The sequence below is a fragment of the Sus scrofa genome, chromosome 4, assembly GCF_000003025.6.
Source record: "Sus scrofa isolate TJ Tabasco breed Duroc chromosome 4, Sscrofa11.1, whole genome shotgun sequence".
NCBI classification, from domain to species: Eukaryota; Metazoa; Chordata; class Mammalia; order Artiodactyla; family Suidae; genus Sus; species Sus scrofa.
The window spans coordinates 42,547,000-42,571,205 of NC_010446.5; the positions used below are offsets into that span (position 1 = coordinate 42,547,000).

Consider the following 24,206-nt stretch of genomic DNA (forward strand, 5'->3'; position numbering starts at 1 on the left):
CTCCATATGCCGCAACTGTGGCCCTAAAAAGATAAAAAAAAAAAAAAGAAAAGAAAGAAAGAAAGAAATATAATTGACATACAGCACTACATAAATTTAAGGTGGACAGCATGATTTGACTTACATACATCATGAAATGATTATCACAATAAGTTTAGTGTACATAAAAGAAAAAAAAAGCATTTTTTCCCTGTGATGAGAACTCTTAGGATTTATTCTCCTAACAACCTTCATATATGTCATACAGCTCTGTTAATTACAAAATCATGTTGTACATCACCTCTCTAGTATTTATAAGTTTGTGTCTTTTTTGGGGGGAGGGATGCTGGCCCATGGCATGCAGAAGTTCCTGGGCCAGGGATCAAACCCTCACCTCACCAGTAACCCAAGCCACAGAGGTGACAATGCCAGATTCTTAGACCACTGAGCCATCTGGGAACTCCAAGTTTGTATCTTTTGACCATCTTCAACCAATTCCTCCTCCCTCTACCTCCAACTCTGGAACCACAAATCTGATCTCTTTTTTCTTTTTCTTTTTTTTTTAATTTTAATTTTTTCAGCTGTACCTATGGCACATTGAAGTTCCTGAGCCAGGGATCAAACCTGCACCAGAGCAGTGACATCAGATCCTTAACCTGTTGCACCACAGGAGAACTGATCTCTTTTTCTATGAGTTTGTTTTAAGTATGGTCAACTTACCATGCTATGTTAATTCCTGGCGTACAATGTAGTGATCTGATATTTTTTTACATTACAAAATGACCATCAACTGTTTTAGCCTCTGTACCTCTACCTAGAACAGATCTCTTCCATTTTCTCTGCTTGTAAATACCAACTCATCCCAGAAAAATCAGCTAAAAAGTTGCTCCCTTTGTGACACTCGCTTCATCTGCCCCGTAGATTTAATTGCTTTCTCTGTTCCCATGACACTTAAATTTTTTTCATGTAAGTTTTAATTGAAGGATAATATACACAAGAAAAAATAAATCTCATACATTTCAGTAATTATGCAAAGTGAACTTACTGCTGCCACAAGCACCTAATTCAAAAAACAGAATGATACTGGAGGTCCCATCATGGCTCAACGGTTAGCGAACCCAACAGGGATCCATGAAGACAGGGGTTCAATCCCTGGCCTTGCTCAGTGGGTTAAGGATCTGGCATTGCCATGAACGGTGGTGTAAGTCACAGACATGGCTCAGATCCTGCATTGCTGTGGCTTTGGCATAGGCCGGCCCCCAGCCTGGGAACCTCCATATGCTGCGGGTGCAGCCCTAAAAAGACCCCCCCAAAGAAAAGAAATACGATAATACTAGGACCACAAAATTCTCCCTTTCCACTTCCAGAGACTATACCTCCAGTCTGAATAAGATGTTGGTTTTGCCTGTATTTGAACTTTATATAAATGGAATCATACTATGTGTTTTCTTTTGAATCTAGCTCCTTCTCCCTTGTGTCTTTGAGATTCAGAAAAGATGCTGAATAGATGTAGTTAATTTGTTCTCATTGCTCTTCAGCAGTCCACATTTATCTATTCTACTTCTGATGGTCACTGAGTTGCTTTCAGATTTGTGTTGTTAGCAGAGTGTCTTTTTGTAGTTGTCCTTTTTTTTTTTTGGCTGTGTCTGAGGCATGTTAAGTTCCAAGGGCAGGGATCGAACCTACATCACAGCAGTGACCCAAGCCACTGTAGTGGCAACGCCAGATGCTTAACCCACTGCCCTGGGGTGGGGATTTACCAATGTTGTATTTTTAATGTTTCCTTTTAACACTTCCTCATTGTGTTGTAATGATTACATTCCATGTCTGACATACTAGACTTGGTTCCCTAAAAGGCTTTGTAACCTAAGTGTCGATTATATTACATGAGACATCATAGAACTTTTAAGATGTTTGTAAAGGAAGGAGCATCTGAAAGAATCCTTCTTTAGTTAAAACCCTTAAATGTATTATATTTACCTTTCTTACAGTCATGTGTGAGAAGTGGGCCCATTCTTTTTTTTTTTTTTTTGTCTTTTTGCTATTTCTTTGGGCCGCTCCCATGGCATATGGAGGTTCCCAGGCTAGGGGTTGAATTGGAGCTGTAGCCACTGACCTACGCCAGAGCCACAGCAACGCAGGATCCGAGCCGTGTCTGTAACCTACACCACAGCTCATGGCAACGCTGGATCGTTAACCCACTGAGCAAGGGCAGGGACCGAACCCGCAACCTCATGGTTCCTAGTCGGATTTGTTAACCACTGCGCCACGACGGGAACTCCAGTGGGCCCATTCTTAATTAAAATGTCTCTGGAGATGTATGACCAAGGATGATCATACATTGTGATGATCACAATATATATAAATGTTGAATCATTATGTTGTACACCTGGAACTAATATGCTAGTAGTATATTATATATTATATATATATATTACATCAATATACCTCTTTTAAAAAATTCATTATTATCATTAATTTACAATGTTCTGTCAATTTATGCTCTACAGCAAAGTGATCAGTTATACATATAAATATACTCTTTTTCTCACATTATCCTCCATGATGTTCCATCGCAAGTGGAAATAGTGATTAGATTAGATATAGTTCCCTGTGCTAAACAGCAGGATCTCCAAACTCAATAGTTTGCATCTACTAACTTCAAACTCCTAGTCAATCCCAGACCCTCCCCCTTCCCTATGGCAAACACTAGTATGTTTTCCATGTCCATGAGTTTTTCTGTAGACAGGTTCACTTGTGCCATGTATTATATTCCAGATATAAGTGATATCATGGTATTTGTCTTTCTCCTTTTGACTTACTTCACTTAGTATGAGAGTCTGTAGTTCTATTCATGTTGCTGCAAATGGTATTAGTTTGTTCTTTATTATGGCTGAGTAGTATTCCATTGTGTATACGTACCACATCTTAATCTATTCATCTGTCATTGGACATTTAGGTTGTTTCCACGTCTTGGCTATTGTGAATAGTGTTGCAATGAACATAGGAGTGCACATATCTTTTCCAATGAAAATTTTGTTTGGGTAGATGCCCAGAAGTGGAGTTGCTGGATCATATGGTATTCTATATTTAGTTTTCTGAGGAACCTTCATACTGTTTTTCCATAGTGGTTGTACCAGCTTACATTTCCAACAACAGTGCAGGAGGGTTCCCTTTTCTCCATACCCACTCCAGCATTTGTCTTTTGTAGACTTACTAATGATGGCCATTCTGACTGGTGTGAGGTGGTACCTCATTGTGGTTTTGATTGGCCTTTTTCTAATAGTGATATTGAGCATTTTTTAATGTGCCCTTTGGACATCTGTATATTTTCTTCAGGGAAACGTCTATTCAGGTCTTCTGCCCATTTTTCCATTGGGTTGCGGACTTTTTTGCTGCTGAGTTGTATGAGTTGTTTGTATATTTTAGAGATTAAGCCCTTGTCAGTTGCATCAATTGAAAATTTTTTTCCCATTATGTGGGTTATGTTTTTGTTATGATTTCCTTTGCTGTGCAAAAAATTTTAAGTTTGATAAGGTCCCACTTGTTTATTTTTGTTTTTATTTCTATTGCTTTGGGAGACTGACCTGAGAAAACATTTATATGGTTGGTGTCAGAGAATGTTTTGCCTATGTTCTCTTGTAGGAGTGTTATGCTGTCTTGTCTTATATTTAAGTTTTTAAGCCATTTTGAGTTTATTTTTGTGCATGGTGTGAAGGTGTGTTCCAATTCCACTGATTTACATGCAGCTGTCCAGTTTTCCCAGCACCACTTACTGAAGAGACTGTCTTTCCCCCATATTTTTGACTCCCTTGTCAAAGGGCAATTGACTGTAGGTGCCTGGGTTTATTTCTGGGTTCTCTCTTCTGTTCGATTGGTCTGTCTGTATGTCTGTTTTGGTACCAGTACCACATTGTCTTGATTATTGTGGCTTTGTAATATTGCCTGAAGTCTGAGAGAGTTATGCCTCCTGCTTGGTTTTTGTTCCTCAGGATTGCTTTGGAAATTCTGGGTCTTTTGTGGTTCCATAGAAATTTTTGGATTGTTCTAGTTCTGTGAAAATTGTCATGGGTATTTTGATAGGGATTGCCCTGAATCTGTAGAATGCTTTGGATAGTGTGGCCATTTTAAGGATGTTAATTCTTCTAATCCAGGAGCATGGAATATCTTTCCATTTCTTTGAATCTTTTTTAATTTCCTTGATTAGTGTTTTATAATTCTCAGCATATAGGTCTTTTACCTCCTTGGTCAGGCTTATTCCTAGGTATTTAATTTTTGGAGGTATGATTTTAAAAGGTATTGTATTTTTATATTTCTTTTCTAATATTTTGTTGTTAGTGTATAGAAATGCGACCAATTTCTGAATGTCAGTCTTGTATCCTGCTACTGTACTGAATTCACTGAGGAGTTCGAATAGTTTTTGTGTGGAGTCCTTAGGGTTTTCTGTACAAAGTATCATGTCATCTGCATAGAGTGACAATTTTACCTCTTCTCTACCAATTTGGATACCATTTCTTTTGTTTGTCTGATTTCTGTGGCAAGGGCTTCCAGTACTATGTTGAATAAAAGTGGTGAGAGTAGGCATCCTTGTCTTGTTCCAGATTTTAGTGGGAAGGCTTTCAGCTTTTCTCTATTGAGTATATTGGCTGTGACTTTGTCATAAATGGCTTTGATTATGTTAAGGTATGTTCCCTCTATACCCACTTTGGTAAGAGTTTTTTTAAATCATGAATGGATGTTGGATTTTTTCAAGTGCTTTTTTTGCATCTATTGAGATGATCATATGGTTTTTTGACTTCTTTTTTTTTTATGTGGTTTATTACATTGACTTCGTATGTTGAACCATCCTCGCGAATTTGGGATGAATCCTGCTGGGTTGTGGTGTATGATCTTTTTAATGTGTTGTTGGATTTGGTTGGCTAAACTTTTGCTGAGAGTTTTTGCTTCTATATTCATAAAAATGTTGGCTTATAATTTTCTTTTTTCATAGTGTCTTTGTCTGGTTTTGGTATAATGGTGATGGTGGCTTCATAGAATGTCTTTGGGAGTGTTCCTTCTTCTTCAGTCTTTTGGACAAGTTTAAGAAGAATCAGTATAAGTTCTTCTTTGTATGTTTGGTAGACTTAGCCTGTGAAGCCACCTGGTCCTGGACTTCTGGTTTGTAGAAAGTTTTGTTTTGTTCTTTAACAGACATATTGAAGTTCATTTCTAGTGATCAGTCTGTTCAAATTATCTGTTTCTTCTTGAATCAGTTTTGGTGGACTGTGTGTTTCCAGAAAGTTGTCTATTTCTTCTAGGTTGTCAAATTTATTGGAATATAATTGTTCATAATATTCACATTTTTTTGGTATTTCTGCAGTATCAGTTGAGATATCTCCTTTTTCATTTCTTATTTTATTTGGGTACTCTCTCTTTGCTTCTTGGTGAATCTGGCCAGAGGTTTGTCAATTTTGTTTATTCTTTTAAAGAACTAGCTCTTGGTTTTACTGATTTTTTTCTTTTTTTTTAGGTCTATTTTATCGATTTCTTCTCTGATCCTTATGATTTCCTTATTTCTGCTGACTTTAGGTTTTGTTAGTTTTTTTTCAAATTCTTTTAAATGGTAGGTTAGATTGTTGATTTGAGATTTTTCTTCTTTTTTGAGGGAGGCCTGTATTACCATGAACTTCCCTCTGAGAACTGCTTTTGTGGCATTCTGTAGATTTTGTATGGTTGTGTTTTCTTTGTAATTTGTCTCAAGGTGTTTAATTTCCTTTTGACTCCTGTTGACCCATTGTTTTTTAGTAGAATGTAGTTTAGTCTCCAAATAGTCAGTTTTTTTCTCATTTCTTTTCCTGTGATTGATTTCTAGTTTCACGCCATTGTGGTCAGAGAAGATGCTTGGGGTAATTTCTATACTCTTAAATGTGTCGAGGTTAGTTTTGTGCCCCAGGATGCAGTCAATCCTAGAGAATGTTTCATGTGAACTTGTAAAGAATGTATATTCTGGGTTTTTTTTTTTTGATGTAATGTCCTGAAAATATCAATTAAGCTTAACTGTTCTATATTGTCACTTAGGATCTCTCTGCCTTATTGATTTTTCTGTCTGGAAGATCTGTCCATTGATGGGAGTGACATGAGGGCTGCTCTTGGTTTGGATTCTTCCTTTCTCTTTCCTCATTGTGGGCAAACTGTTGTTCCCTTGATAGGGGGTGTGCAGACACATGTCTTGCTCATGCTTCCAAGGAGGTGGGGGCAACAGCAGTGCTTTCAGGTGTTGTCCAGTACTAGGCCCTTGGCAGTGGCAGTGACCCATGGATAGGTGAGGGTGGCAGGCTACACCTAGTTGCAGGGCCCTTGGTAGTGGCAGTGATCCCCCAGGAAGGTGGGGGCTGTGCCCTGGGGCCCTTGGCAGTGGCAATGGCAGGGCATGTGTTCCCAGGGAGGTGAGGGCAATGGGCAGCACTTGGTTGCAGGGCCCTCTGTGGTGGTGACCCCTGGGAGAACTAGGGTGGCAGATGGTACCTGGTTACAGGATCCTCAGTGATGGCAGGCCACACCCACCTCTGGAGTCTGAGATGGCTGTGGTGGTTTGTACCTGTCATCATAGCCCTCAGAAAAGGCATCCTGCCACCTGAGAGTCCATCAGTGTGTGCACAGAGAAAGAAATTCCTATAGTGGTTCCACCCCCCCAACCCCTGCCTCTTGGACCCCCCCAAAATTGTGCCTTGCTTCTCCAGTGGACCTCCTATGGCACTCCCCTGGCTATGGTGCATCACTCCCTAGCCACCTCAGTCCTTTCCCTGGGACTGACCTCTGAAGCCTGAGCCTCAGCACCAGCCCCCACTTGAGTGTCTCAGGATGTGACGTGCCAGGTGGTGATTGTCTTTGTGGCTCTCTCTCTGGCTTTGCCCAACTCAGACTGAGTACTATGCTTTTCTCTGAGGCTTTGAGCCTCCCCCTCTGTCTCAGCAGATCTCCCCACCAGTTAAGTTATGTGGCCTCCCAGAATGCAGATTCCTTTCCTCTTTCACAGTTCCCTCTCAGAAGTTCTGGTCCCATCCTGATTCATTTTTTCTCTTCTCGCTCTCTCTTTCCCATTGTTCTACCCAGTTATATGGAGTGTCTCTTGCCTTTTTTGGAAGTTTGAGGTCTTCTGCCAGTGTTGAGTAGATGTTCTGTGAGAATCATTCTACATATAGACTTTTTTTTGATGCATTTGTAGGAAAAGGAGAGCTCCACATCCTACTCCTCTGCCTTCTTGATTCTGGATCCTTAATAAGCATATTTTAATAAAAATAACTGTATTTTTGAAGAAAAAAGGAATTATGAAGAAGAATGGCATTGCTTTAATCTCTGCACATCTCTTTAATGTTTGGATTGATTGAGAACAATTAGATTCTCATGTCTGCTTCTGCATTCATTCTGTTGCCATATGCTCTTTTGGTTGAAGCATGTAAAGTAAAACTCTTCTTACATAGATAGGTAGTTGGAAAAGAGAGGAGTGTTGTTAATAGCATTTTCATATAACTGCAGATATTCTCTGACATTAGACCAAAACTCAACGATCTGTGGTTTCTCAAAAGCCAGTTGCAATGTGGAATCTTAAACTATATCAATGCCTTTTTTGGGGTACTCTTTTATACTAAAATCCATTGAGTTATCCTGTGATTTGAATGGCTCTTTTATACATTCATGAGTTTGGCTCCATTGACCCTAAAATCAGTCCCAAAGACCCCTCATGGTTCCTGGACCATACTTTAAGAAACCTCATCTGAGGGGAAAGGAGCAAAATAAAGATTTATTCCCCTATTGATGTGAATTATGGCATCTTCCTCCATTTTATTTCTGCCTTTTAGAAGGCAAATGTGGCTATGTTTGGTTTGGGTTTCAATTAATATCTTTTTTTTTTCTGGGTATATTTTGTTAAACAGGAAAGCCCTTTATGTATGTCAATGCTACAGACTTGGATGATCCAGCCACGCCCAATGGCCAGCTTATTTATCAAATTATCATGCAGCTTCCCAAGATCAATGACGTCATGTACTTTCAGATCAACAACAAAACGGGAGCAATTTCCCTTACTGCAGAAGGTAAGTTAAATGATATCCTCATAGGACTCTCTGAGTCAGAAAAAAAGGACCTAGATTTATATCACCTGCAGAGACATCTCCTTTTCTCACTTCTCCTACTTCTCATAGGATCCCGGGAATTAGATCCTATTAAGAACCCTTTCTACAAGCTGGTGGTCTCAGTGGAGGACATGGGAGGTCAGAATGAGCATTCCTTTAGCGACAGCACATCTGTGGATATTACCGTGCAGGAGAATATTTGGAAAGCACCAGAACCTGTGGAGATTGAAGAAAACTCAACTAATACTCACCCCATCAAAATCACTCAGGTAATGGCCAAGGAATGCTTAGAGCCCTCCCAGTCAAGGCACCCACTTTGTAAGGGCTCACCCTCATGGTCTTCACTGACATTTTTGCATAGCGTAATTATAAAGTGAATTAAATAAAATCGCTGGAATTTTCCATATGGGTGTACTCTGGACTTTACCAACTTGCATTCAGATACGTGTGTGTGTGTGTGTGTGTATGTGTGTGTGTGTATGTGTCTATGTCTATATCTATCTATCTATTTCGGTTTTAAAAGGGAACTTCGCTCACTTTCTTTTTTCATTTATTTATTTATATATTTCTTAGGGCCATACCTGCTGCATATGGAAGTTCCCAGGCTAAGGGTTGAATTGGAGCTACAGCTGCTGGCCTATACCACAGCCACAGCAACAGGGATCCAAGCCATGTCTGTGGCCAACACCACAGCTCAAGGCAATGCCAGATCCCCGACCCACTGAGTGAGGCCAAGGATCAAACCTCATTGTCATGAATACTAGTCAGATATTTTTTTGTCTGCACTTCAGTGGGAACTCCTTCACTCACTTTCTAAGTAGCTAACACTGTTATTTGTTGTTCTCTGTCAATAATGTAGGATATGCCTGCCATAGAGTGGGTTGTCTATGAGACAAGTACGTGATTTGAAGTTGGTGCTGCAAATATTTTTGAAAGGCTTCTTCTTATTCCTGTGGGAAAAATCTCTATGCGAAAGATGCATCACAAGCTCAGGGACAGAGTTAGGACTGGCCAAGAGTAAGAGCTGAGTAGACAACTGTTATCCTTGGAGCCCACCCCTCCCAATTCCACCCCCTGTGGGTACCTCTCCTCTCCATTCAAATCCTCCCCCTGTCCCATCTATAATGCTGGTATCTCACCCTGAGTCCCCTCCTCCTTCTTTAGCTCCTGGAAATCCATTCTGGGGACCACCCAGATCTGATCTTTTCTGGAAGATCAGGAGGTTTCCTGACACAAAAGCTGTGAGTTAGTGGGAGAGCACTGGATCTAGAAGCAGATAAACAAAACTGGGCTCTTGCTCCGTTACTTTAAGGACTGATCATAAGCAAGTCATTTAACTGTAATAAACTCCAATTTCTCACCAATAAAATGGGGATAATAAGAGCTGTTTAGGTTGTTGTGGCAATTAGTGTCTGTGGAAGTGGATAAAATGTATTAATGTTATGAGGGAGTCCTAGTCTGTAGTACCCCTGAGTTTGTTTATATGACAATGTTGTTGTCAAGGGGCTCTGGAATTGCCTGTCCCACCATATTCATTGTCTAACCTAAAAGTTTTTTTTTTTTAATTTTAATGTTGAATTGATGTATTTCACCTTCAGGGAAAAAAAAAAAAAAGGGGGGGAAACCATGAAGTATTCTGCTTTATCAGCTAAGAAAGAATGTCAGGATGCTTTACTGTGAGAACTTCAGATTGGGTTCCTTTACTAAAGCCTTCCTGTTTATTATTCAGGTTACCTTCATAGGGATTTGTAAATGCATATACTTATTTGCTCTCAGGGCTGTCAAAGAAAAGAAGATCCAAGAAGCCACATCCAATACTCCGGCTTGAGTAGTACACTTTGGGTGTCTTGAAACTGAAGAAGAGTGGAGGGAGACAGCTCAAGAGAGAGAACTTGGGCTGGATTTTTAGGGCACAGGGTAGGCTTGCTTACAACAAAGAACATGGCCTTTGGTTTGGACAGAGGGTGGTGCTTAAATAACTAGCAAGGGACAGTTGCTTGATACCCTATCGCTGATATCTTGGCTTGAGAGGATAGTTTAATGTGAAATTTTCAAATAGCTGTAGGACCTTGGACAGGCCACCTAAACTTTTTGTGCACTAGTTTCCCCATTTATACAATAGGGATAATGATAGTCTTGACTTTATGTGGCTGTTTGAGAATTTAATGAGATAACACATAAAAATGTTTAGAATTGTGTCTGGCATGAGTAAACCCTGAGTAAGTATTATTATTAGTAGTAGACTATCAGAGAGGCCAGGCTCTGTCTATAGCAAGTAGACTGGTCTTACTATTGAGTTTATTGATTTTTTTTTTTTTTGCCAAGTTGTTTACAAAACAATGCTAGGAGTTGGCAATTATTCTTATCCCTGATGTCTTTAAGACTAAATATTTAGGGAGGGAATGTTCTTTATTTACGTATTATTTGTCTTGCTGTAATAACAGTGTGGTGAAGAGCTGAAAGTGTCTCTTACCCTCTTCACTGGTGAGTTTTGGGAGTTCATCATCCATCATGGCTTAGTTCTCAGATAATGCCAGCTACTAAGTACATTTTGTTTGTCCCTCCCCACCCCCTTTTTTGGTTGTGCCAACAGTATACAGAAGTTCCTGGTCCAGGGATTAAACCCATGCCACAGCAGCAATACGAGCCGCAGCAGTGACAACACCAGATCCTTAATCCACTGAGCCACCAGGGAGCTCCTATTTTTTGTTACTTAAATTGGTGTTTCATGATATGAAGCCTTCACAGTCAGACTTCCAAAAGAACAACCCACAAACTCTTTAGAGGGTTCACAGAGAATCACTTTAGAGAAGGAAAAATACCCCATGTGCTTTTTTGGAGCAATGTAACTTAGTAAAAAGGAAAAAAAGGGGAGGAATTATTTTAGGTTGAAAGTGAAAAGGGTAATTTAGTAGTTATAAGAAACCTCAGACATCCAAACAAGGTTGTCAGAAATTTTAAATCTAGATCCAGAAAGTTGCTTATTTCCTTTCCTGTTTGCTCTGTCCGAATGTATCTTTCCTCACATTTCACTTTGGGCCCTGTAGGTGCGGTGGAACGACCCAGGTGCACTATATTCTTTAATGGACAAGGAGAAGCTACCAAAATTCCCTTTTTCAATTGACCAGGAAGGAGATATTTATGTCACTCAGCCCTTGGACCGAGAAGAAAAGGATTCAGTGAGTAAAACTAGGGGGAGAGTTTTGCAGATCAAGACAAGATTCTGTGCCCATGGATATCTGAGAGCAGAAACAATTTTACTTAAAAACAAAAACACCACCACCAACAAAACCACCCAAACTGTGTTCTGAACCTCAAAACATCATTGACCTCAAAGACGTGATAATATCGCTGCAAATTCCACCCATTTTATATTTTCTTATTTCCAAGTTCTAAGTAAATTGAAAATAAGGGAGTAAATGAAATAGCATTGAAATAGTTATTTTCTCTGCCTTTTGAAGAGGAGTGATGAAGGAGTCATGTTTTAACTCTGATCTCGTTGTAGTATGTTTTTTATGCGATCGCCAAGGATGAGCTTGGAAAACCACTTGCATTCCCACTGAAAGTTCAAGTGAAAGTTAAAGACATTAATGATAATCCACCTACATGTCCATCTACAGTGACTGTATTTGAGGTCCAGGAGAATGAACAAATAGGTAAGAAACTGTGTAGCTCTTCTCCCTATGTTAACTCTGTAGTCCCTTTCTCCTCCCCATGGGGTAAAAGGTAGGGGGTACACCTGAATGGGGATCAGTTGTCCATGCCCAGCACAGTGTAGAGAATGCACTTTGGGACTCACACAGGTACAGTGTTTAGGCTCAAGCAGTATCTGAGTAGTGTTCTTAAATTGGAGCTTTTATAACCACCGCTACTCCTAGCACTATTACTGCCACTACTATTACTACCGCCACCACCCTTACCACTACCACTAGCACCATAACTATTTACACCAATCTCCTATATACATATATAAGATTATCTCATTTGTATGGTTTTCCGAGAGATTATTTGCCCTCCAGCAAACTGAGTGACAGATAAAATCCCATCAATTGTGCCAAATAATTTAAACAAATATTTACACCCAATGTCAGATACCTGGCAACTGACCTTTGATTGATCAGCTTGGAAGATGAAGTTCAAGTCCTATCTGTTTTTATTCTTTTTTCCTTGACCTGTGTCATTTCCTTAGGCTGAGCCAGGAAAGCTTTAGTTTTGTGCAGGAATAACTACTACGAGCTCACTATGATTTCTGGGAGTTTTTCTTTCTCTCTCTCTCTCTCTCTTTTATTAAACATTTAATTAATTAATTAATTAATTTAGTCTTTTTAGGGCCACACCTGTAGCATATGGAGGTTCCCAGGCTAGGAGTCAAATTGGAGCTGTAGCCACTGGTCTACACCACAGCCATAGCAACACCATATCTGAGCTGTGTCTGTGATCTACACCACAGCTCATAGCAATACTGGATCCTTAACCCGCTGAGTGAGGCCAGGATCGAACTTGCATTCTCTTGCATATTTGTTTCCGCTGAGCCACAAAGGGAACTTCCAGTTTCTGGGAGTTTTTCAACTTCCCTGGATTTGGAATACCTCTTATCTATAATGCCTCAATGTTGAGCCCATTGGCTGAGCAGGCTGGCATTGCTGGAAGTATTCTGGTCTGTTTCGTGTAAGTTTCAGGACTTACAAAGTGAGTAGGCTCTCATGACTACCATTCCTAGGGCTTAGCTGCCCTCCTGGGTATATCCTCCCCGCCTCATGGACCTTCTCATCATTTTCTCTTGATCTCGCTACTCTTCTTGCCATAATCTTTTGACACAGTAGGTGCTATCTTGGTGGCATGGTGGGCACCAGCTTGCATGGCTTGCTTGCTCAATGCTCCTTTTTTTTCCCTTCTTGCTGTCAAGAGTCATATGTAGACTGCGTATTGTCAGTGTGTTCTGCTTAGGTCTTCTCTTTTGCGTTTATTCCATTTCTTGCAACAACAGGAAGAATTAAATGACAGTTTGAAGGGTTTTAGTTAATAATACGGAAGAATCTTCTCACAGTGACAGTGGAGTAACAATGAAATATGTGACAATAGTTAAGAAACACTTATAGCATCACCTTTTTGGGAAGTATGGGATGCTCTGTGATGCTGAATGAAGGCAGAAGACTTTGAAGGCCTTGTAGATGATAACTCAAGTCTCTTTGCGCAGGGCCTAACATTTTGTGCATTAGTCATCTATACTGCCTAACAAATTGTCCCCAAATTTAGCATTTTGAAACAATGAACATTTATTATCTGACAGTTTCTGTGATTCAGGAATCTGGATGTCAGGTGAGTACCTCTGATTCAGAGGGAGAAGCTTAGAGAGGGAGGGAGGGAAGGAGAGAGCTTGAGCTCAAAAAATGGCAACCAGAATGGAAGTGTCTTTTTATAATCTAACCTGGGAAGTGACATCCCATAACTTTTGCCATATTCATTAAAAGTGAGTCACTAGGCCCAGTTCACACTCAAAAGGAGGTGGTTACGCCAAGACATCAATATCAGGGGTAGGGAGGATTGCTGGGAGCCATCAGAGAGGCTGCCTGCCTCATTGGGAGGAAGACACTAGTTTTCTGAGAACTGGTAAAGAAGTCATTGTTTGTAGAATAAAGTGTTCAAGGGTTTAGCATGCTCTTTGCCTCTTGAAAATGAGAATATATTTTGTAATAATATTTTACAAAGTCTTGAGTTTTGGACTTAATGGACTAGAAGTTCTTATAAATCAGCACAGATAGCGTCTTTTCTATGTATGTAGCCTAAAAGGAGTACAAACAATGCCCCTGCCCTTTGGGGGGCTTACGGTCTAGATCAATAAAATACTAAATTATTCATTAGTATATTTATTTATTTAGTCTTTTTAGGGCTGCACCTGCAGCATTTGGAAGTTCTCAGGCTAGGGGTCTAATTGGAGCTGTAGCTGCCGGCCTATACCACAGCCACATCAATGCCAGATCTGAGCTGTGTTTGAGACCTACACCACAGCTCATGGCAATGCTGGATCCTCAACCCACTAAGTGAAGCCAGGGATCAAACCTGCATCCTCATGGATATTAGTTGGGTTCATTACTGCTGAGCCACAATGGAACTCCCTCCTTATTATATTTATATTTTCCTGTTTGGTGTCTTATATTAGCCAGAATCTTGTGGGACTCATGTCCCCAAGTCTCAGCAATGCCAACATTAATTCTGAAATCCCATTTTCTACCAGGTTCTTTATGTTCATACAGGAACGTTACCCTTTTGTTGAATTTCTATGTCCCTAAGGTATTTCTGAGTGCCCCAAGAGATGCTGTATATATCTCTGACTTGATTTGGGCTGCTGCTTGTTCCTGGTTCTTGTCATTTGGAGACATGGCACTCCTTTCACATTTGGGTTATTCACAAAATTCTGTGCTCCCACTGAGCAGTGCCCCCTACTGGAGTTTCCCTGCCATTGATGTCCATAGTCTTCATAGCGCCTCTGACAGCTGGAGGTTTCCTGTGGCGTGAGAAAAGAACAGTGTCCTCTGTGTTATGCTCACCTGCCCAGGGGGAAGGACCAGAGCGGGGATGCTCAGACACCAAACAATCACAGAATTTACTTTTTCATTGCAACAGACAGATGCTTTTCATACAAAAGCAGAGGCCTGTCCCAAAGGTAACATAGTTGCTTGTGATGGGCTCAGAAATGGCAGCTGCTACTAAACTAGTTACACATTCTCTTCTGCTCTGTTGCTCATGTTGCCCCTCCTGCCCACCCCCGCCCCCAGACATGTCTGCACGTGCCAGCTCTGTTATGGACATGAAATTGGTACTTCCATTCCTCCCCCCACAAACTCTCCAAATTTCCTGGTAAATCAGTAGATACAAAGTAGTTTGGGGAAGGGGAAGAAGCCAAACTCCACAAGTGTGGTGTACATATTCAAGTGTTAGCCCCCACATGGGATTCTTGCTGTATGTAGAGAAGCCCACAATTCCCATTTGTCTGAGCAGGATGACCCAGCACCTATCAGAACTCATCCAGAGCTGGGTGGAGCACTGAGTCATAGCTGGACTTCTGGAACTCCCTGAACTGAGACACTCACAGAGATAAAACTTAGGGTCATAAAATGCAGCAGAGCAGAGAGGATGGCTGCCTGCTCTCTGCCCCCTGCTGCCTTTATCTTTGGGGTGGAGTCAGTCTCTGCACTTGTTCCATAAATTTGCTTAGGAGTAACCACGGTCGGCTTGTCCTTGTTTAGTTATACCATTTTCCTTGTGTATTACCACAAACTTGGTGACTTAAAACAATGGAAATTTATTTTCTCACAGTTCTGGAGTTTAGAAATCAAGATGGCAGCTTGAGGAGATTTCTTCCTTGCCTCTTCTGGCTTCTGGGGGCTCCTGGCCTCCTCTGGCTGCTGGTGGCAGCATAACTTTAGTCTCTGTCCCCTTCTTCACCTTGCCTCCTGCTCCATGGGCATCTCTGTATCTTCCCTTCTTTTTTAAAAATATCATTATTATTATTTTTGGCCACACTTGTGCAATGTGGGAGTTCCCACCCAAGCCAGGGTTTGAACCTGTTTCATAGCAGCCACCTGGGCTGCAGTGACAATGTCAGATCCTTAACCTGCTGTGCCACAGAACTCCTGTGTCTTCTCTTAAGAACACCAACCACTAGATTTAGGGCTTGCTCCAAATCCAGGATGATTTTATCTCAAGACCCTGAATTGCATCCTCCCAAAATGAATATAGTGAGGCCTTGATCCCGAGCACCTCAAAGAGTGACTATTATTTCAAGAAAGGGTCTTTAAAGAAGTAATTAAGTTAAGTGATGTCATTAGTGTGGGTCTTAATCCAATAGGACTGGTGTACTTTTAAGAAGGGAAAATCTGGACAGAGATAAGTATGGGGGGAGACCATGTGAAAACACAGAGCAGATGGCCATCTTCAAGCCCAGGAGGAGCATCTCAGAAGAAATCAACCCTGCTGACCTTTAGTCTCCAGAAACTATAAGCAAATAAATTTCTGTGATTAAAGCCACCCTGTCCGTGGTACTTTGTTATGCAGCCCTAGCAGACCAATACACTTCTCTTAACACTGCACTATGGAAAGGGTTGGAAGAACCAACATCAATCTAAGAACTTTAGTCTGTTACTCAGAATTATTTACAGTGCTTTTTAGAAACCTGTTTCTCCAGTGAAACCATTTTAAAATAGATTAACAGGAGCCTGTAATGGATGGATTTCCTTCTTTCCTTCTCTACAGGGAGCAATATTGGAACCCTTACTGCTCATGACATAGATGAAGAAAACACAATCAACAGTGTCTTGGGGTACAAAATTGTGGATCAAATCCCCAAAGTTCCTAGGGATGGACTATTCCTGGTCCAAACCTACTCGGGAACATTCCAGTTAGCTGGGCAGTCCTTGAAGAAGCAAGACACTCCGCAGTACAACTTGACAGTAGAGGTTTCTGACAAAGGTTAGTATCACCTTCACTGTGTAAAGAGTGAAAATGTGAGTTTTCTTTCTAATTGTGACTTGTTCCACCGCTCTAATGCCTGGGGTATTACAGAAAGATGCCATTTAAAAGTTCTTGCTTTTGGGAGTTCCCTTTATGGCTCAGTGGTTAACGAATCTGACTAGGAACCATGAGGTCGCGGGTTCAATTCCTGGCCTTGCTCAGTGGGTCAAGGATCTGGCGTTGCCGTGAGCTGTGGTGTATGTTGCAGACATGGCTCGAATCCCGTGTGGCTGTGGCTCTGGGGTAGGCCGGTGGCTACAGCTCCAATTAGACCCCCTAACCTAGGGACCTTCATATGCTGTGGGAGCAGCCCTAGAAAAGGCAAAAAGACAAAAAGACAAAAAAAAAAAAAAAAAAGAGTTCTTCCTTTTTACATAACACACATGTAGCACAGAGGCAGCTGGTCCCACATAGTAATAGCCAGAGATGCAGCTCAGGCAACATTGCTGTGTTGGTCCCCTGAGAAGGAGATGCCAAGAGAGTATTAAATATATTAGGGTTTTATTAGGGGAATTTCTTGTGAGAAAAAATGGAGAGGGATACAGAGAAGGTTGGGAGAGCCATCAGACCTCAATGCAAGCCTGACCTTGAGTGAAGGAGAAAAGGAAGGAAGGCGCTGGGAGTACCAGAGACCACTTAATAGTCAAAGGGCAAGATCATTGGGAAGTCCAAAGCTGGTTGTTGAAGGAGTCTGTGATCTCCAAAAGCCTGCCTACCTTGCTCAGTCACTGGCTGGGGACAGCCAATGGCAGACAAGGTCTTGATGCAAATGTGGTGATGGGTTTCAGAGCATGGCAGTATGTCAATTAAGATCCCTGTTGTTAGGGGTTAACAAGGCACGTTGTCATGGCCATCCTGATCGCAAACAAGAAAATTAGTTATTATTTCCCAAGTCTCCCTTTCAGACTCAAAGTGTTCTCCCGTATGAAAGTAAAGGAAAAATGCATCTTTGGGGGAGTTTTGTCTTCTCCTGTTGGCTTCTAGTTGGCCATTTGACGACGATACCAGGAGACATTCTTCCTTACTCCTTATCCAATTTCAGAGCAAGCGGTTCTTTTTTTTTTATTATTATTATTTTTATTTTCCCACTGTACAGCAAGGGGGTCAGGTTATCCTTACATGTATACATTACAATTACATTTTTCCCCCAGCCTTTCTTCTGTTGCAACATGAGTATCTAGACAAAGTTCTCAATGCTATTCAGCAGATCTCCTTGTAAATTGGTTCTTAATCTTTATTAAGTTACAAACCCCTTTGAGAATCTGATGAAAACTATGCATTGCTAAACAAATGCACACTTTCTCAGGCAAACTGCATAAACATGCAGACATATATGAACTCAGAGACAAGCACATTTTAGGATCATGGATACTCCTCGGTTAAGAAACTGCCTTAGAGTTAACTGGTATTGGATCTTAAATAACCAAATAGCTCAGATTATGCCAGGAGACAGATTATATAGATGTGGAGAAGTAAAGAGCATCGTTTCACACAGAGTGTCACATTTTTTCCCTTTACACAGATGTTGAGATATTGAAGAGAACTGGGATTGAGCAGGCCCCCAAAGCAGAATGTTTGAGATGTAGTGATTTGACCAATATTAAGGGCCTAACATAACGTCTAGTGTTACATTAAGAGGTACACCAGAAGTGAGTATAATAAATCATTCCTGTCCATGATGAACTGACAGCTTCACACTCTTAGCCACCCATCCTTTCAGCATTTATTGAGCATTTACCTTGTTTGATGCACCATTCAAGGTACTGGGGACATACAAATTCATAAGGCTCAGTGTCTGTCTTTAAGGAGCCTTGTGACAGAGGAGGTGGACATGCGAATAAATACATTGCAAGAAACCTATACAAGGTAGACCATGAAGGCATGAGTGACTTGAGAGGGAGAGAGTGGATAAAGCTTTCTGGTGGAGCTGTCACTGATCTGAATTTTGAAGGATGAATATGACCAGTTACATAATGGTCTAAAGGCTCACGGAGGAGAAGAAATCCCAGGTGCAAACACATGAGGACCTAAAGCAGTTTGAGGCTGTAAGAGCATAAAGTGCCCATATGGACTGTCAGATTATAGATTGTCCAAGTATGTGAGAACCTCTATAGAATATATGGACCAGACTGTACAATGCATTTTTTTTAGATTGTCCAAGTATGTGAGAACCTCTATAGAATATATGGACCAGACTGTACAATGCATTTTTTTAAATGTCTGTATGTGTGTTGGTGGAAGTAAATACACATTCAATTGTGTACTGCAGAAAATTAGACAGTAGGCTGTAATTAATATAGTTTTACATAAACTCAGGGGAAGGCCGTTCAGCAGGAGGCCACTGCTAGCCCAAATGAGGTTTGTGCAGAGCAGGGAGTTAGTGCTTTCAGGCCTGGGACCTCCTGAAGCCATCAGTCATTCTTGCTGTCTACAGATGTTCTGGGGACTAGACCCAGCTTTCATGAACATCCACTTATTTTGATACAGTTACTAGTAGATTGCATACCTGGCCTCATGTCTAGTGCATTGAACACAAGCTCTGGAGCCAGGCTGCCTGAGTGCATTTGTCAGGGTCCCAGCAGGAAACAGATGATGCCCCTCAAAAGGAGTAACCAAAAAGAGTATAAAGAAGGAATTCTTTGTAAAGGCTGGGGTGGGGGGTGTTGTGGGAAACCAACAGGAGATGTGAAGTACAATGGACTTTGTTTCTCACCCCGAGGTGAAAAGGGTCAGGGAAAGGAATATTTCCTGAAGGAGCACCTGAGCCTATGACTCTAGAAGAGGCTGATGGCAGTGGGGAACTAGACCCTGACCCTGGTCCAACTGCCCTTCCTCAGATCTCCTGCCTGTGCGCCCACTGGTAGAACCCACATGTGCCCAGAGGGCCAGGATGTCTACTGATGTGGTTCCTTACGTCGGCCTCCCAGGGCGCAGAGCAGGATGAAGGGGCAGGGGGAGGGGACAGAGAGGGCAAAGGAGAGCATGGATTTGAATTCTGGTTTGACCACTAGTTAGTGGTATGACCTTGCTCAAGTTACCTGCACCTCTGTCCTTTAGCTTTCTCCTTTGAGAACTAAACGAGAATGATAATAGTACCTATACCATGGAGTTAGAATAAAGATGAAATGAGTTAAGGAAGCAAAGAACTTAATACAGTACCTGGTACATCATGGGTGTTGATAATTTATTTTATGAGGAAAACTTTGGCTCTGTTTCTATCTACATCTTATAGACAAACTATCACACAGAGACCTTGAGTGACACACCCAAGCTCTCACACACCTAAGTAGCAGAGACAGAATTTTTTTTCCAGGAAGTTAATTTTATTTCCATTGAAATATCAAAGCTTAAGATGAAATACACTGAAACATTTTAATGGGATTAGATTATTTTATCTTTATGCTTTTTTTATCTTCAGTTTTTGTACAATGAATAGGCATTACTTTAATTTTTTTTTGCACAAAGAAAAATAAACTTTATTATTTGGTTTTTACCTAATTTTTTTATATCTCAATGATGATTTTTACTACATTTATAGTTGTACCATGATCATCACAACCCAGATTTTTTTTTTTGTTTTGTTTTTTGTTTTTGTTTTTGGTCTTTCTTTATCTTTTCTAGGGCCACACCAGTGGCATATGGAGGTTTCCAGGCTGGGGTCTAATCAGAGCTGTAGCCGCCGGCCTATGCCAGAGCCACAACAACATGGGATCCGAGCCATGTCTGCGACCTACACCACAGCTCACAGCAACGCCGGATCCTTGACCCACTGAGCAAGGCCAGAGATCGAACCCGCAACCTCATGGTTCCCAGTCGGATTTGTTAACCACTGAGCCGCAATGGGAACTCCACAACCCAGTTCTATAGCATTTCCATCCCAATCCCCCAGCCCATCCCCTCACTCCCCAACCTGTCTCAGAGACAGAATTTGAAGAGTGTGCTTCCAGAGCCCAGAGTCTTAGCTGTTGTACAATATAGTACTCATGGTTAGAACAATGGCAACCCAAACAGAAAATCCATCATGCTGTTTCTCATTCTGGATATTAAGTTGAACCTGCTGTCTCTGACTAGGTCTTTGAGTTGACAAACTTACCCAAACCTGTGTGCATTCTGCATGGTTCTATGAGCTACCTCTGCCTCTGTAGGCTGGGCAGCCAGGCCCCCCCCACCTTTTTTTGGCTTTTTGACTTTTTAGGGCCGCTCCCATGGCATATGGAGGTTCCCAGGCTAGGGGTCAAATCGGAGCTGTAGCCGCTAGCCTACACCAGAGCCACAGCAACACAGGATCTGAGCCGCGTCTGCAACCTACACCACAGCTCACGGCAACGCCAGATCCTTGACCCACTGAGCAAGGCCAGGGATCGAACCCGCAACCTCATGGTTCCTAGTCGGATTTGCCAACCACTGAGCCACGACGGAACTCCAGTCAGGCCCTTTGAAGGGGGCTAATTGTGCCCTTCCTCCTGCCCTTGGACCTTCCCATCATGGAGCAGAGGAGACAAAGGACAGTAAGTGCTGCCAGAGTTCAGAGAAGGAAAGACAGAGAGCTGGGGTGCTCAAGAGAGGCTTTCTAGAAGGACAGTTTTGCACTGGGCTTTGAGGCCAACATAGTAAGTTTCAGTAGTCAGAAAAAGAGGCTTCTTCATAGAAAAGAAACAGGCTTTCTGGAGTAGGGGCAGGCAGAGGAAGTGGGAAGCCCAGGGCAGCCTCATGCGAGGTTTTCTTCAGCCTCCCCTTGGTGACCAGCTCATGGGTACAGGTGGGGGCAGAGAAGTCTCTTACCACATAAGCTGCATGTTGATAGTAAAATTGCGGCTATGGCTGTCATTTCACTTGCCAGTTGTTTTTCTTTCAGCTTCTGTTCCCCCCAGCCCCCCGCCTTTTTAGGGCCACACCTGTGGCATATGGAAGTTTCCAGGCTAGGTGTCAAATTAGAGCTGCAGCAGCTGGCCTACACCACAGCCACAGCAACGCAGGATCCGAGCCGCATCTGCAATCTACACCACAGCTCACTGCATTGCCAGATACTTAACCCGCTGAACAAGGCCAGGGATTGAACCTACATCCTCATGAATACTAGTTGGGTTCTTAACCCGCTGAGCCACAACTGGAACTCCCAGGTTTCTGGTTTTAATGTACGATTTTTTGTGGTATGACTCTTTTTCAGATTTCAAGACCCTCTGCCATGTGCAAATCAACATTATTGATATCAACGATCAGATCCCCATCTTTGAAAAATCAGATGTGAGTAGTTTTCTTGTTTTTTCTTTACTTCGTCCTTATTACCTGACTCCTACTTCTGGAATAAAGATACGCACAGCAGTCAGGGAAAAGGCCAGACTTAATGTCTTAGTCAATGCACTGGTAACAAACTCAGATATCATCTTCAGTGGAAATCTTCAGGGAATAATAACATTCATTGTTACAGCATATGGGACTGTCTGTTTATAAACGTCTGCCAACGGCTCATTTATTCCAAAGACTGCTTAAAAGCTATCGCCACAGTCTTGGTCAAATTGAAAAGAGCTGAAGGGCTGCTTGCAGTTCGTCATTATATAGTTTGTGTCCACTAAGAAAACAAATAGATTACTACTAGGTCTCAAACAAACATTTTTAATCAAAATTTAAAATTTGGAATTTTGGCACCTTCACCACATTGGACAATAATTGGATGAGAGAAAGGGGGAAGAAAAAAAGTTGATCTCTGGTTTATGCCCCCCAAATGTGCTCAAGACATTTGTAAGAATTAGAACTGGGCAAAAAGAAAAGGAGAGAAAAAGGTCAGTTGAGTATAGCAAGAAGAATTCAGGTTCCTGTTTACTTATTGTTAATGTGGGCTTTACACTTGGGGTAGTTTTATCATTGCTTCCCTTAAAAATGCTGTGTCTATTTATTTATTCTGGAGGAGAGAGAAGCCCTTTCGACTAGATTGTTATGTTTGAAATCAATGTTGAGGCAGCCCAGAGCCTTGCGATGATGTTCATAAATCAAAATAGGAATAAGGCAGTGACAAAGAAAGGGAATTGATTTATGGGAGGGTTTGGGGAGGTAAAAGGTGTGACGGAATATAATGTGTAGCAGGCACTGAGGTTAAACAGGCATGAGACTAAGAGCCTATTTATTCTCTGTCTCCATTCTCTTGGGCATTTGAGCCTCTCTGTATGTCGCCATTTCCTTGCATTACATCTAGTCAGTGTCTTTAGGTTGAGGCTAAAAGTCCTGCTTTGGGAATCTCAGAGCTTGGAAAGGCACACTGGGCTCTAAAAAGAACGAATCCACATCTTTCATTGCTGGGGTCCTCTCCTGGTCTCTGCCTGTTACCATCTTCATGATCATGATGCCAAGATACATGATCTGGGGGTTTTCAGTGGAGGAGTGGGAGATAGTCTAGGCCAGTGATTAAGTGCGCCAGCTTTGATGTTGGACAAACATGAGTTTGAATCCCAGTTCTGTGACTCACTAGCTATGTGGTCTCAGGTCAGTTTTACCTCTCCAGTCTTTGCTCCTCTGTCAAATGGAGATGATAACACTCAGTAGGGTGTTTTGTTTTGTTGCTTATCTTTAGTGACCACTTATTGTATGCCAGGCAATCAGGGGCTTGAGCTGCATTATCTCTGTAAACCCCCACAGCAAACATGAAGTAGGTTCTATCATTATTGTTGTTGTTATTATTTTTTATCATTATTGCCAATGGACAGATGATGAACCTGAGACTTAAAGAACTTATTTCAAGTCACCCAACTAATAAACAGCAAGCCTGGGGTTCATACCAGGCCATTTATCTCCAAAGTGGCTCTTAACCACTCTTCCTTGATTGATTTAAGAATTAAAATAATGTGTGGAAAGTGCCTCCCACATGGTGGGTACTCAATATGTAGTAGTTATTTATCTCATCACTAGTATAATGATAATTGCAGTTTAAAACATGTTGGATGTGGTGGAGGAATCTGTTTTAGAGTCCTATCAGTAGCTCTCTGAGATGTTGTGTTTCTTGGTACAATGGATATCAGTCTAGAAGTATGACTGATGCCAAAATCAACTGCAACCTACTCATCAACAGGAAAAACATGCTGGGTAAGTATTGATGCAAACTATGACTGTGTCTACTCTGACACCAAAGAGACAGGTTTGCCCTTTGACAGTTGAACAGATGACAATGTACATTCTCATTGTTTTCTTCCCCTGTTTCCTTTTCAGTATGGAAACCTAACTCTCCCTGAAGATACAGCTGTTGGATCCATCATCTTAACCATCCAGGCCACTGATGCTGATGAACCACATACTGGGAGTTCTAAAATCCTGTATCGGATTATACAGGGAGACAGTGATGGACGTTTGGAGGTTGAAACAGATCTCCAAACCAATGCTGGCTATGTCAAGGTTAAAAAGGTAAAAAAATTTTTCATAGATTAATTTACTTAGGACCATTCAAGGACCTATAAGCAGAGGTGACATATTAGCAATGACCTCGTAGACATGTGATAGACTCCTGGAGCACTCTCGGTCATGCCTGCCCTCCCAAAAGACAGAAGATCAGGATTCTTGTTTTGGGTCTGTCACTACCTGACTGAGTAGCCTTTGCAGAAGGAGGTAGGATTGCCAGTA

The 24,206-nt window shown here is 41.6% G+C and overlaps 1 protein-coding gene across 2 annotated transcripts in view; it reads left to right on the forward strand.

The window, feature by feature from the left end:
- Positions 1–24,206, forward strand: part of CDH17 (cadherin 17) — an 89,037-nt gene that overhangs the window by 38,148 nt on the left and 26,683 nt on the right. For both annotated transcript variants that reach the window (XM_013996607.2, XM_001927101.4), the window contains exons 6-12: positions 7,893–8,051; positions 8,160–8,359; positions 11,138–11,269; positions 11,596–11,746; positions 16,344–16,559; positions 21,769–21,845; positions 23,799–23,990. In XM_013996607.2, coding sequence (XP_013852061.1) covers positions 7,893–8,051; positions 8,160–8,359; positions 11,138–11,269; positions 11,596–11,746; positions 16,344–16,559; positions 21,769–21,845; positions 23,799–23,990 — 1,127 coding nt within the window. The remainder of the gene's footprint in view (positions 1–7,892; positions 8,052–8,159; positions 8,360–11,137; positions 11,270–11,595; positions 11,747–16,343; positions 16,560–21,768; positions 21,846–23,798; positions 23,991–24,206) is intronic.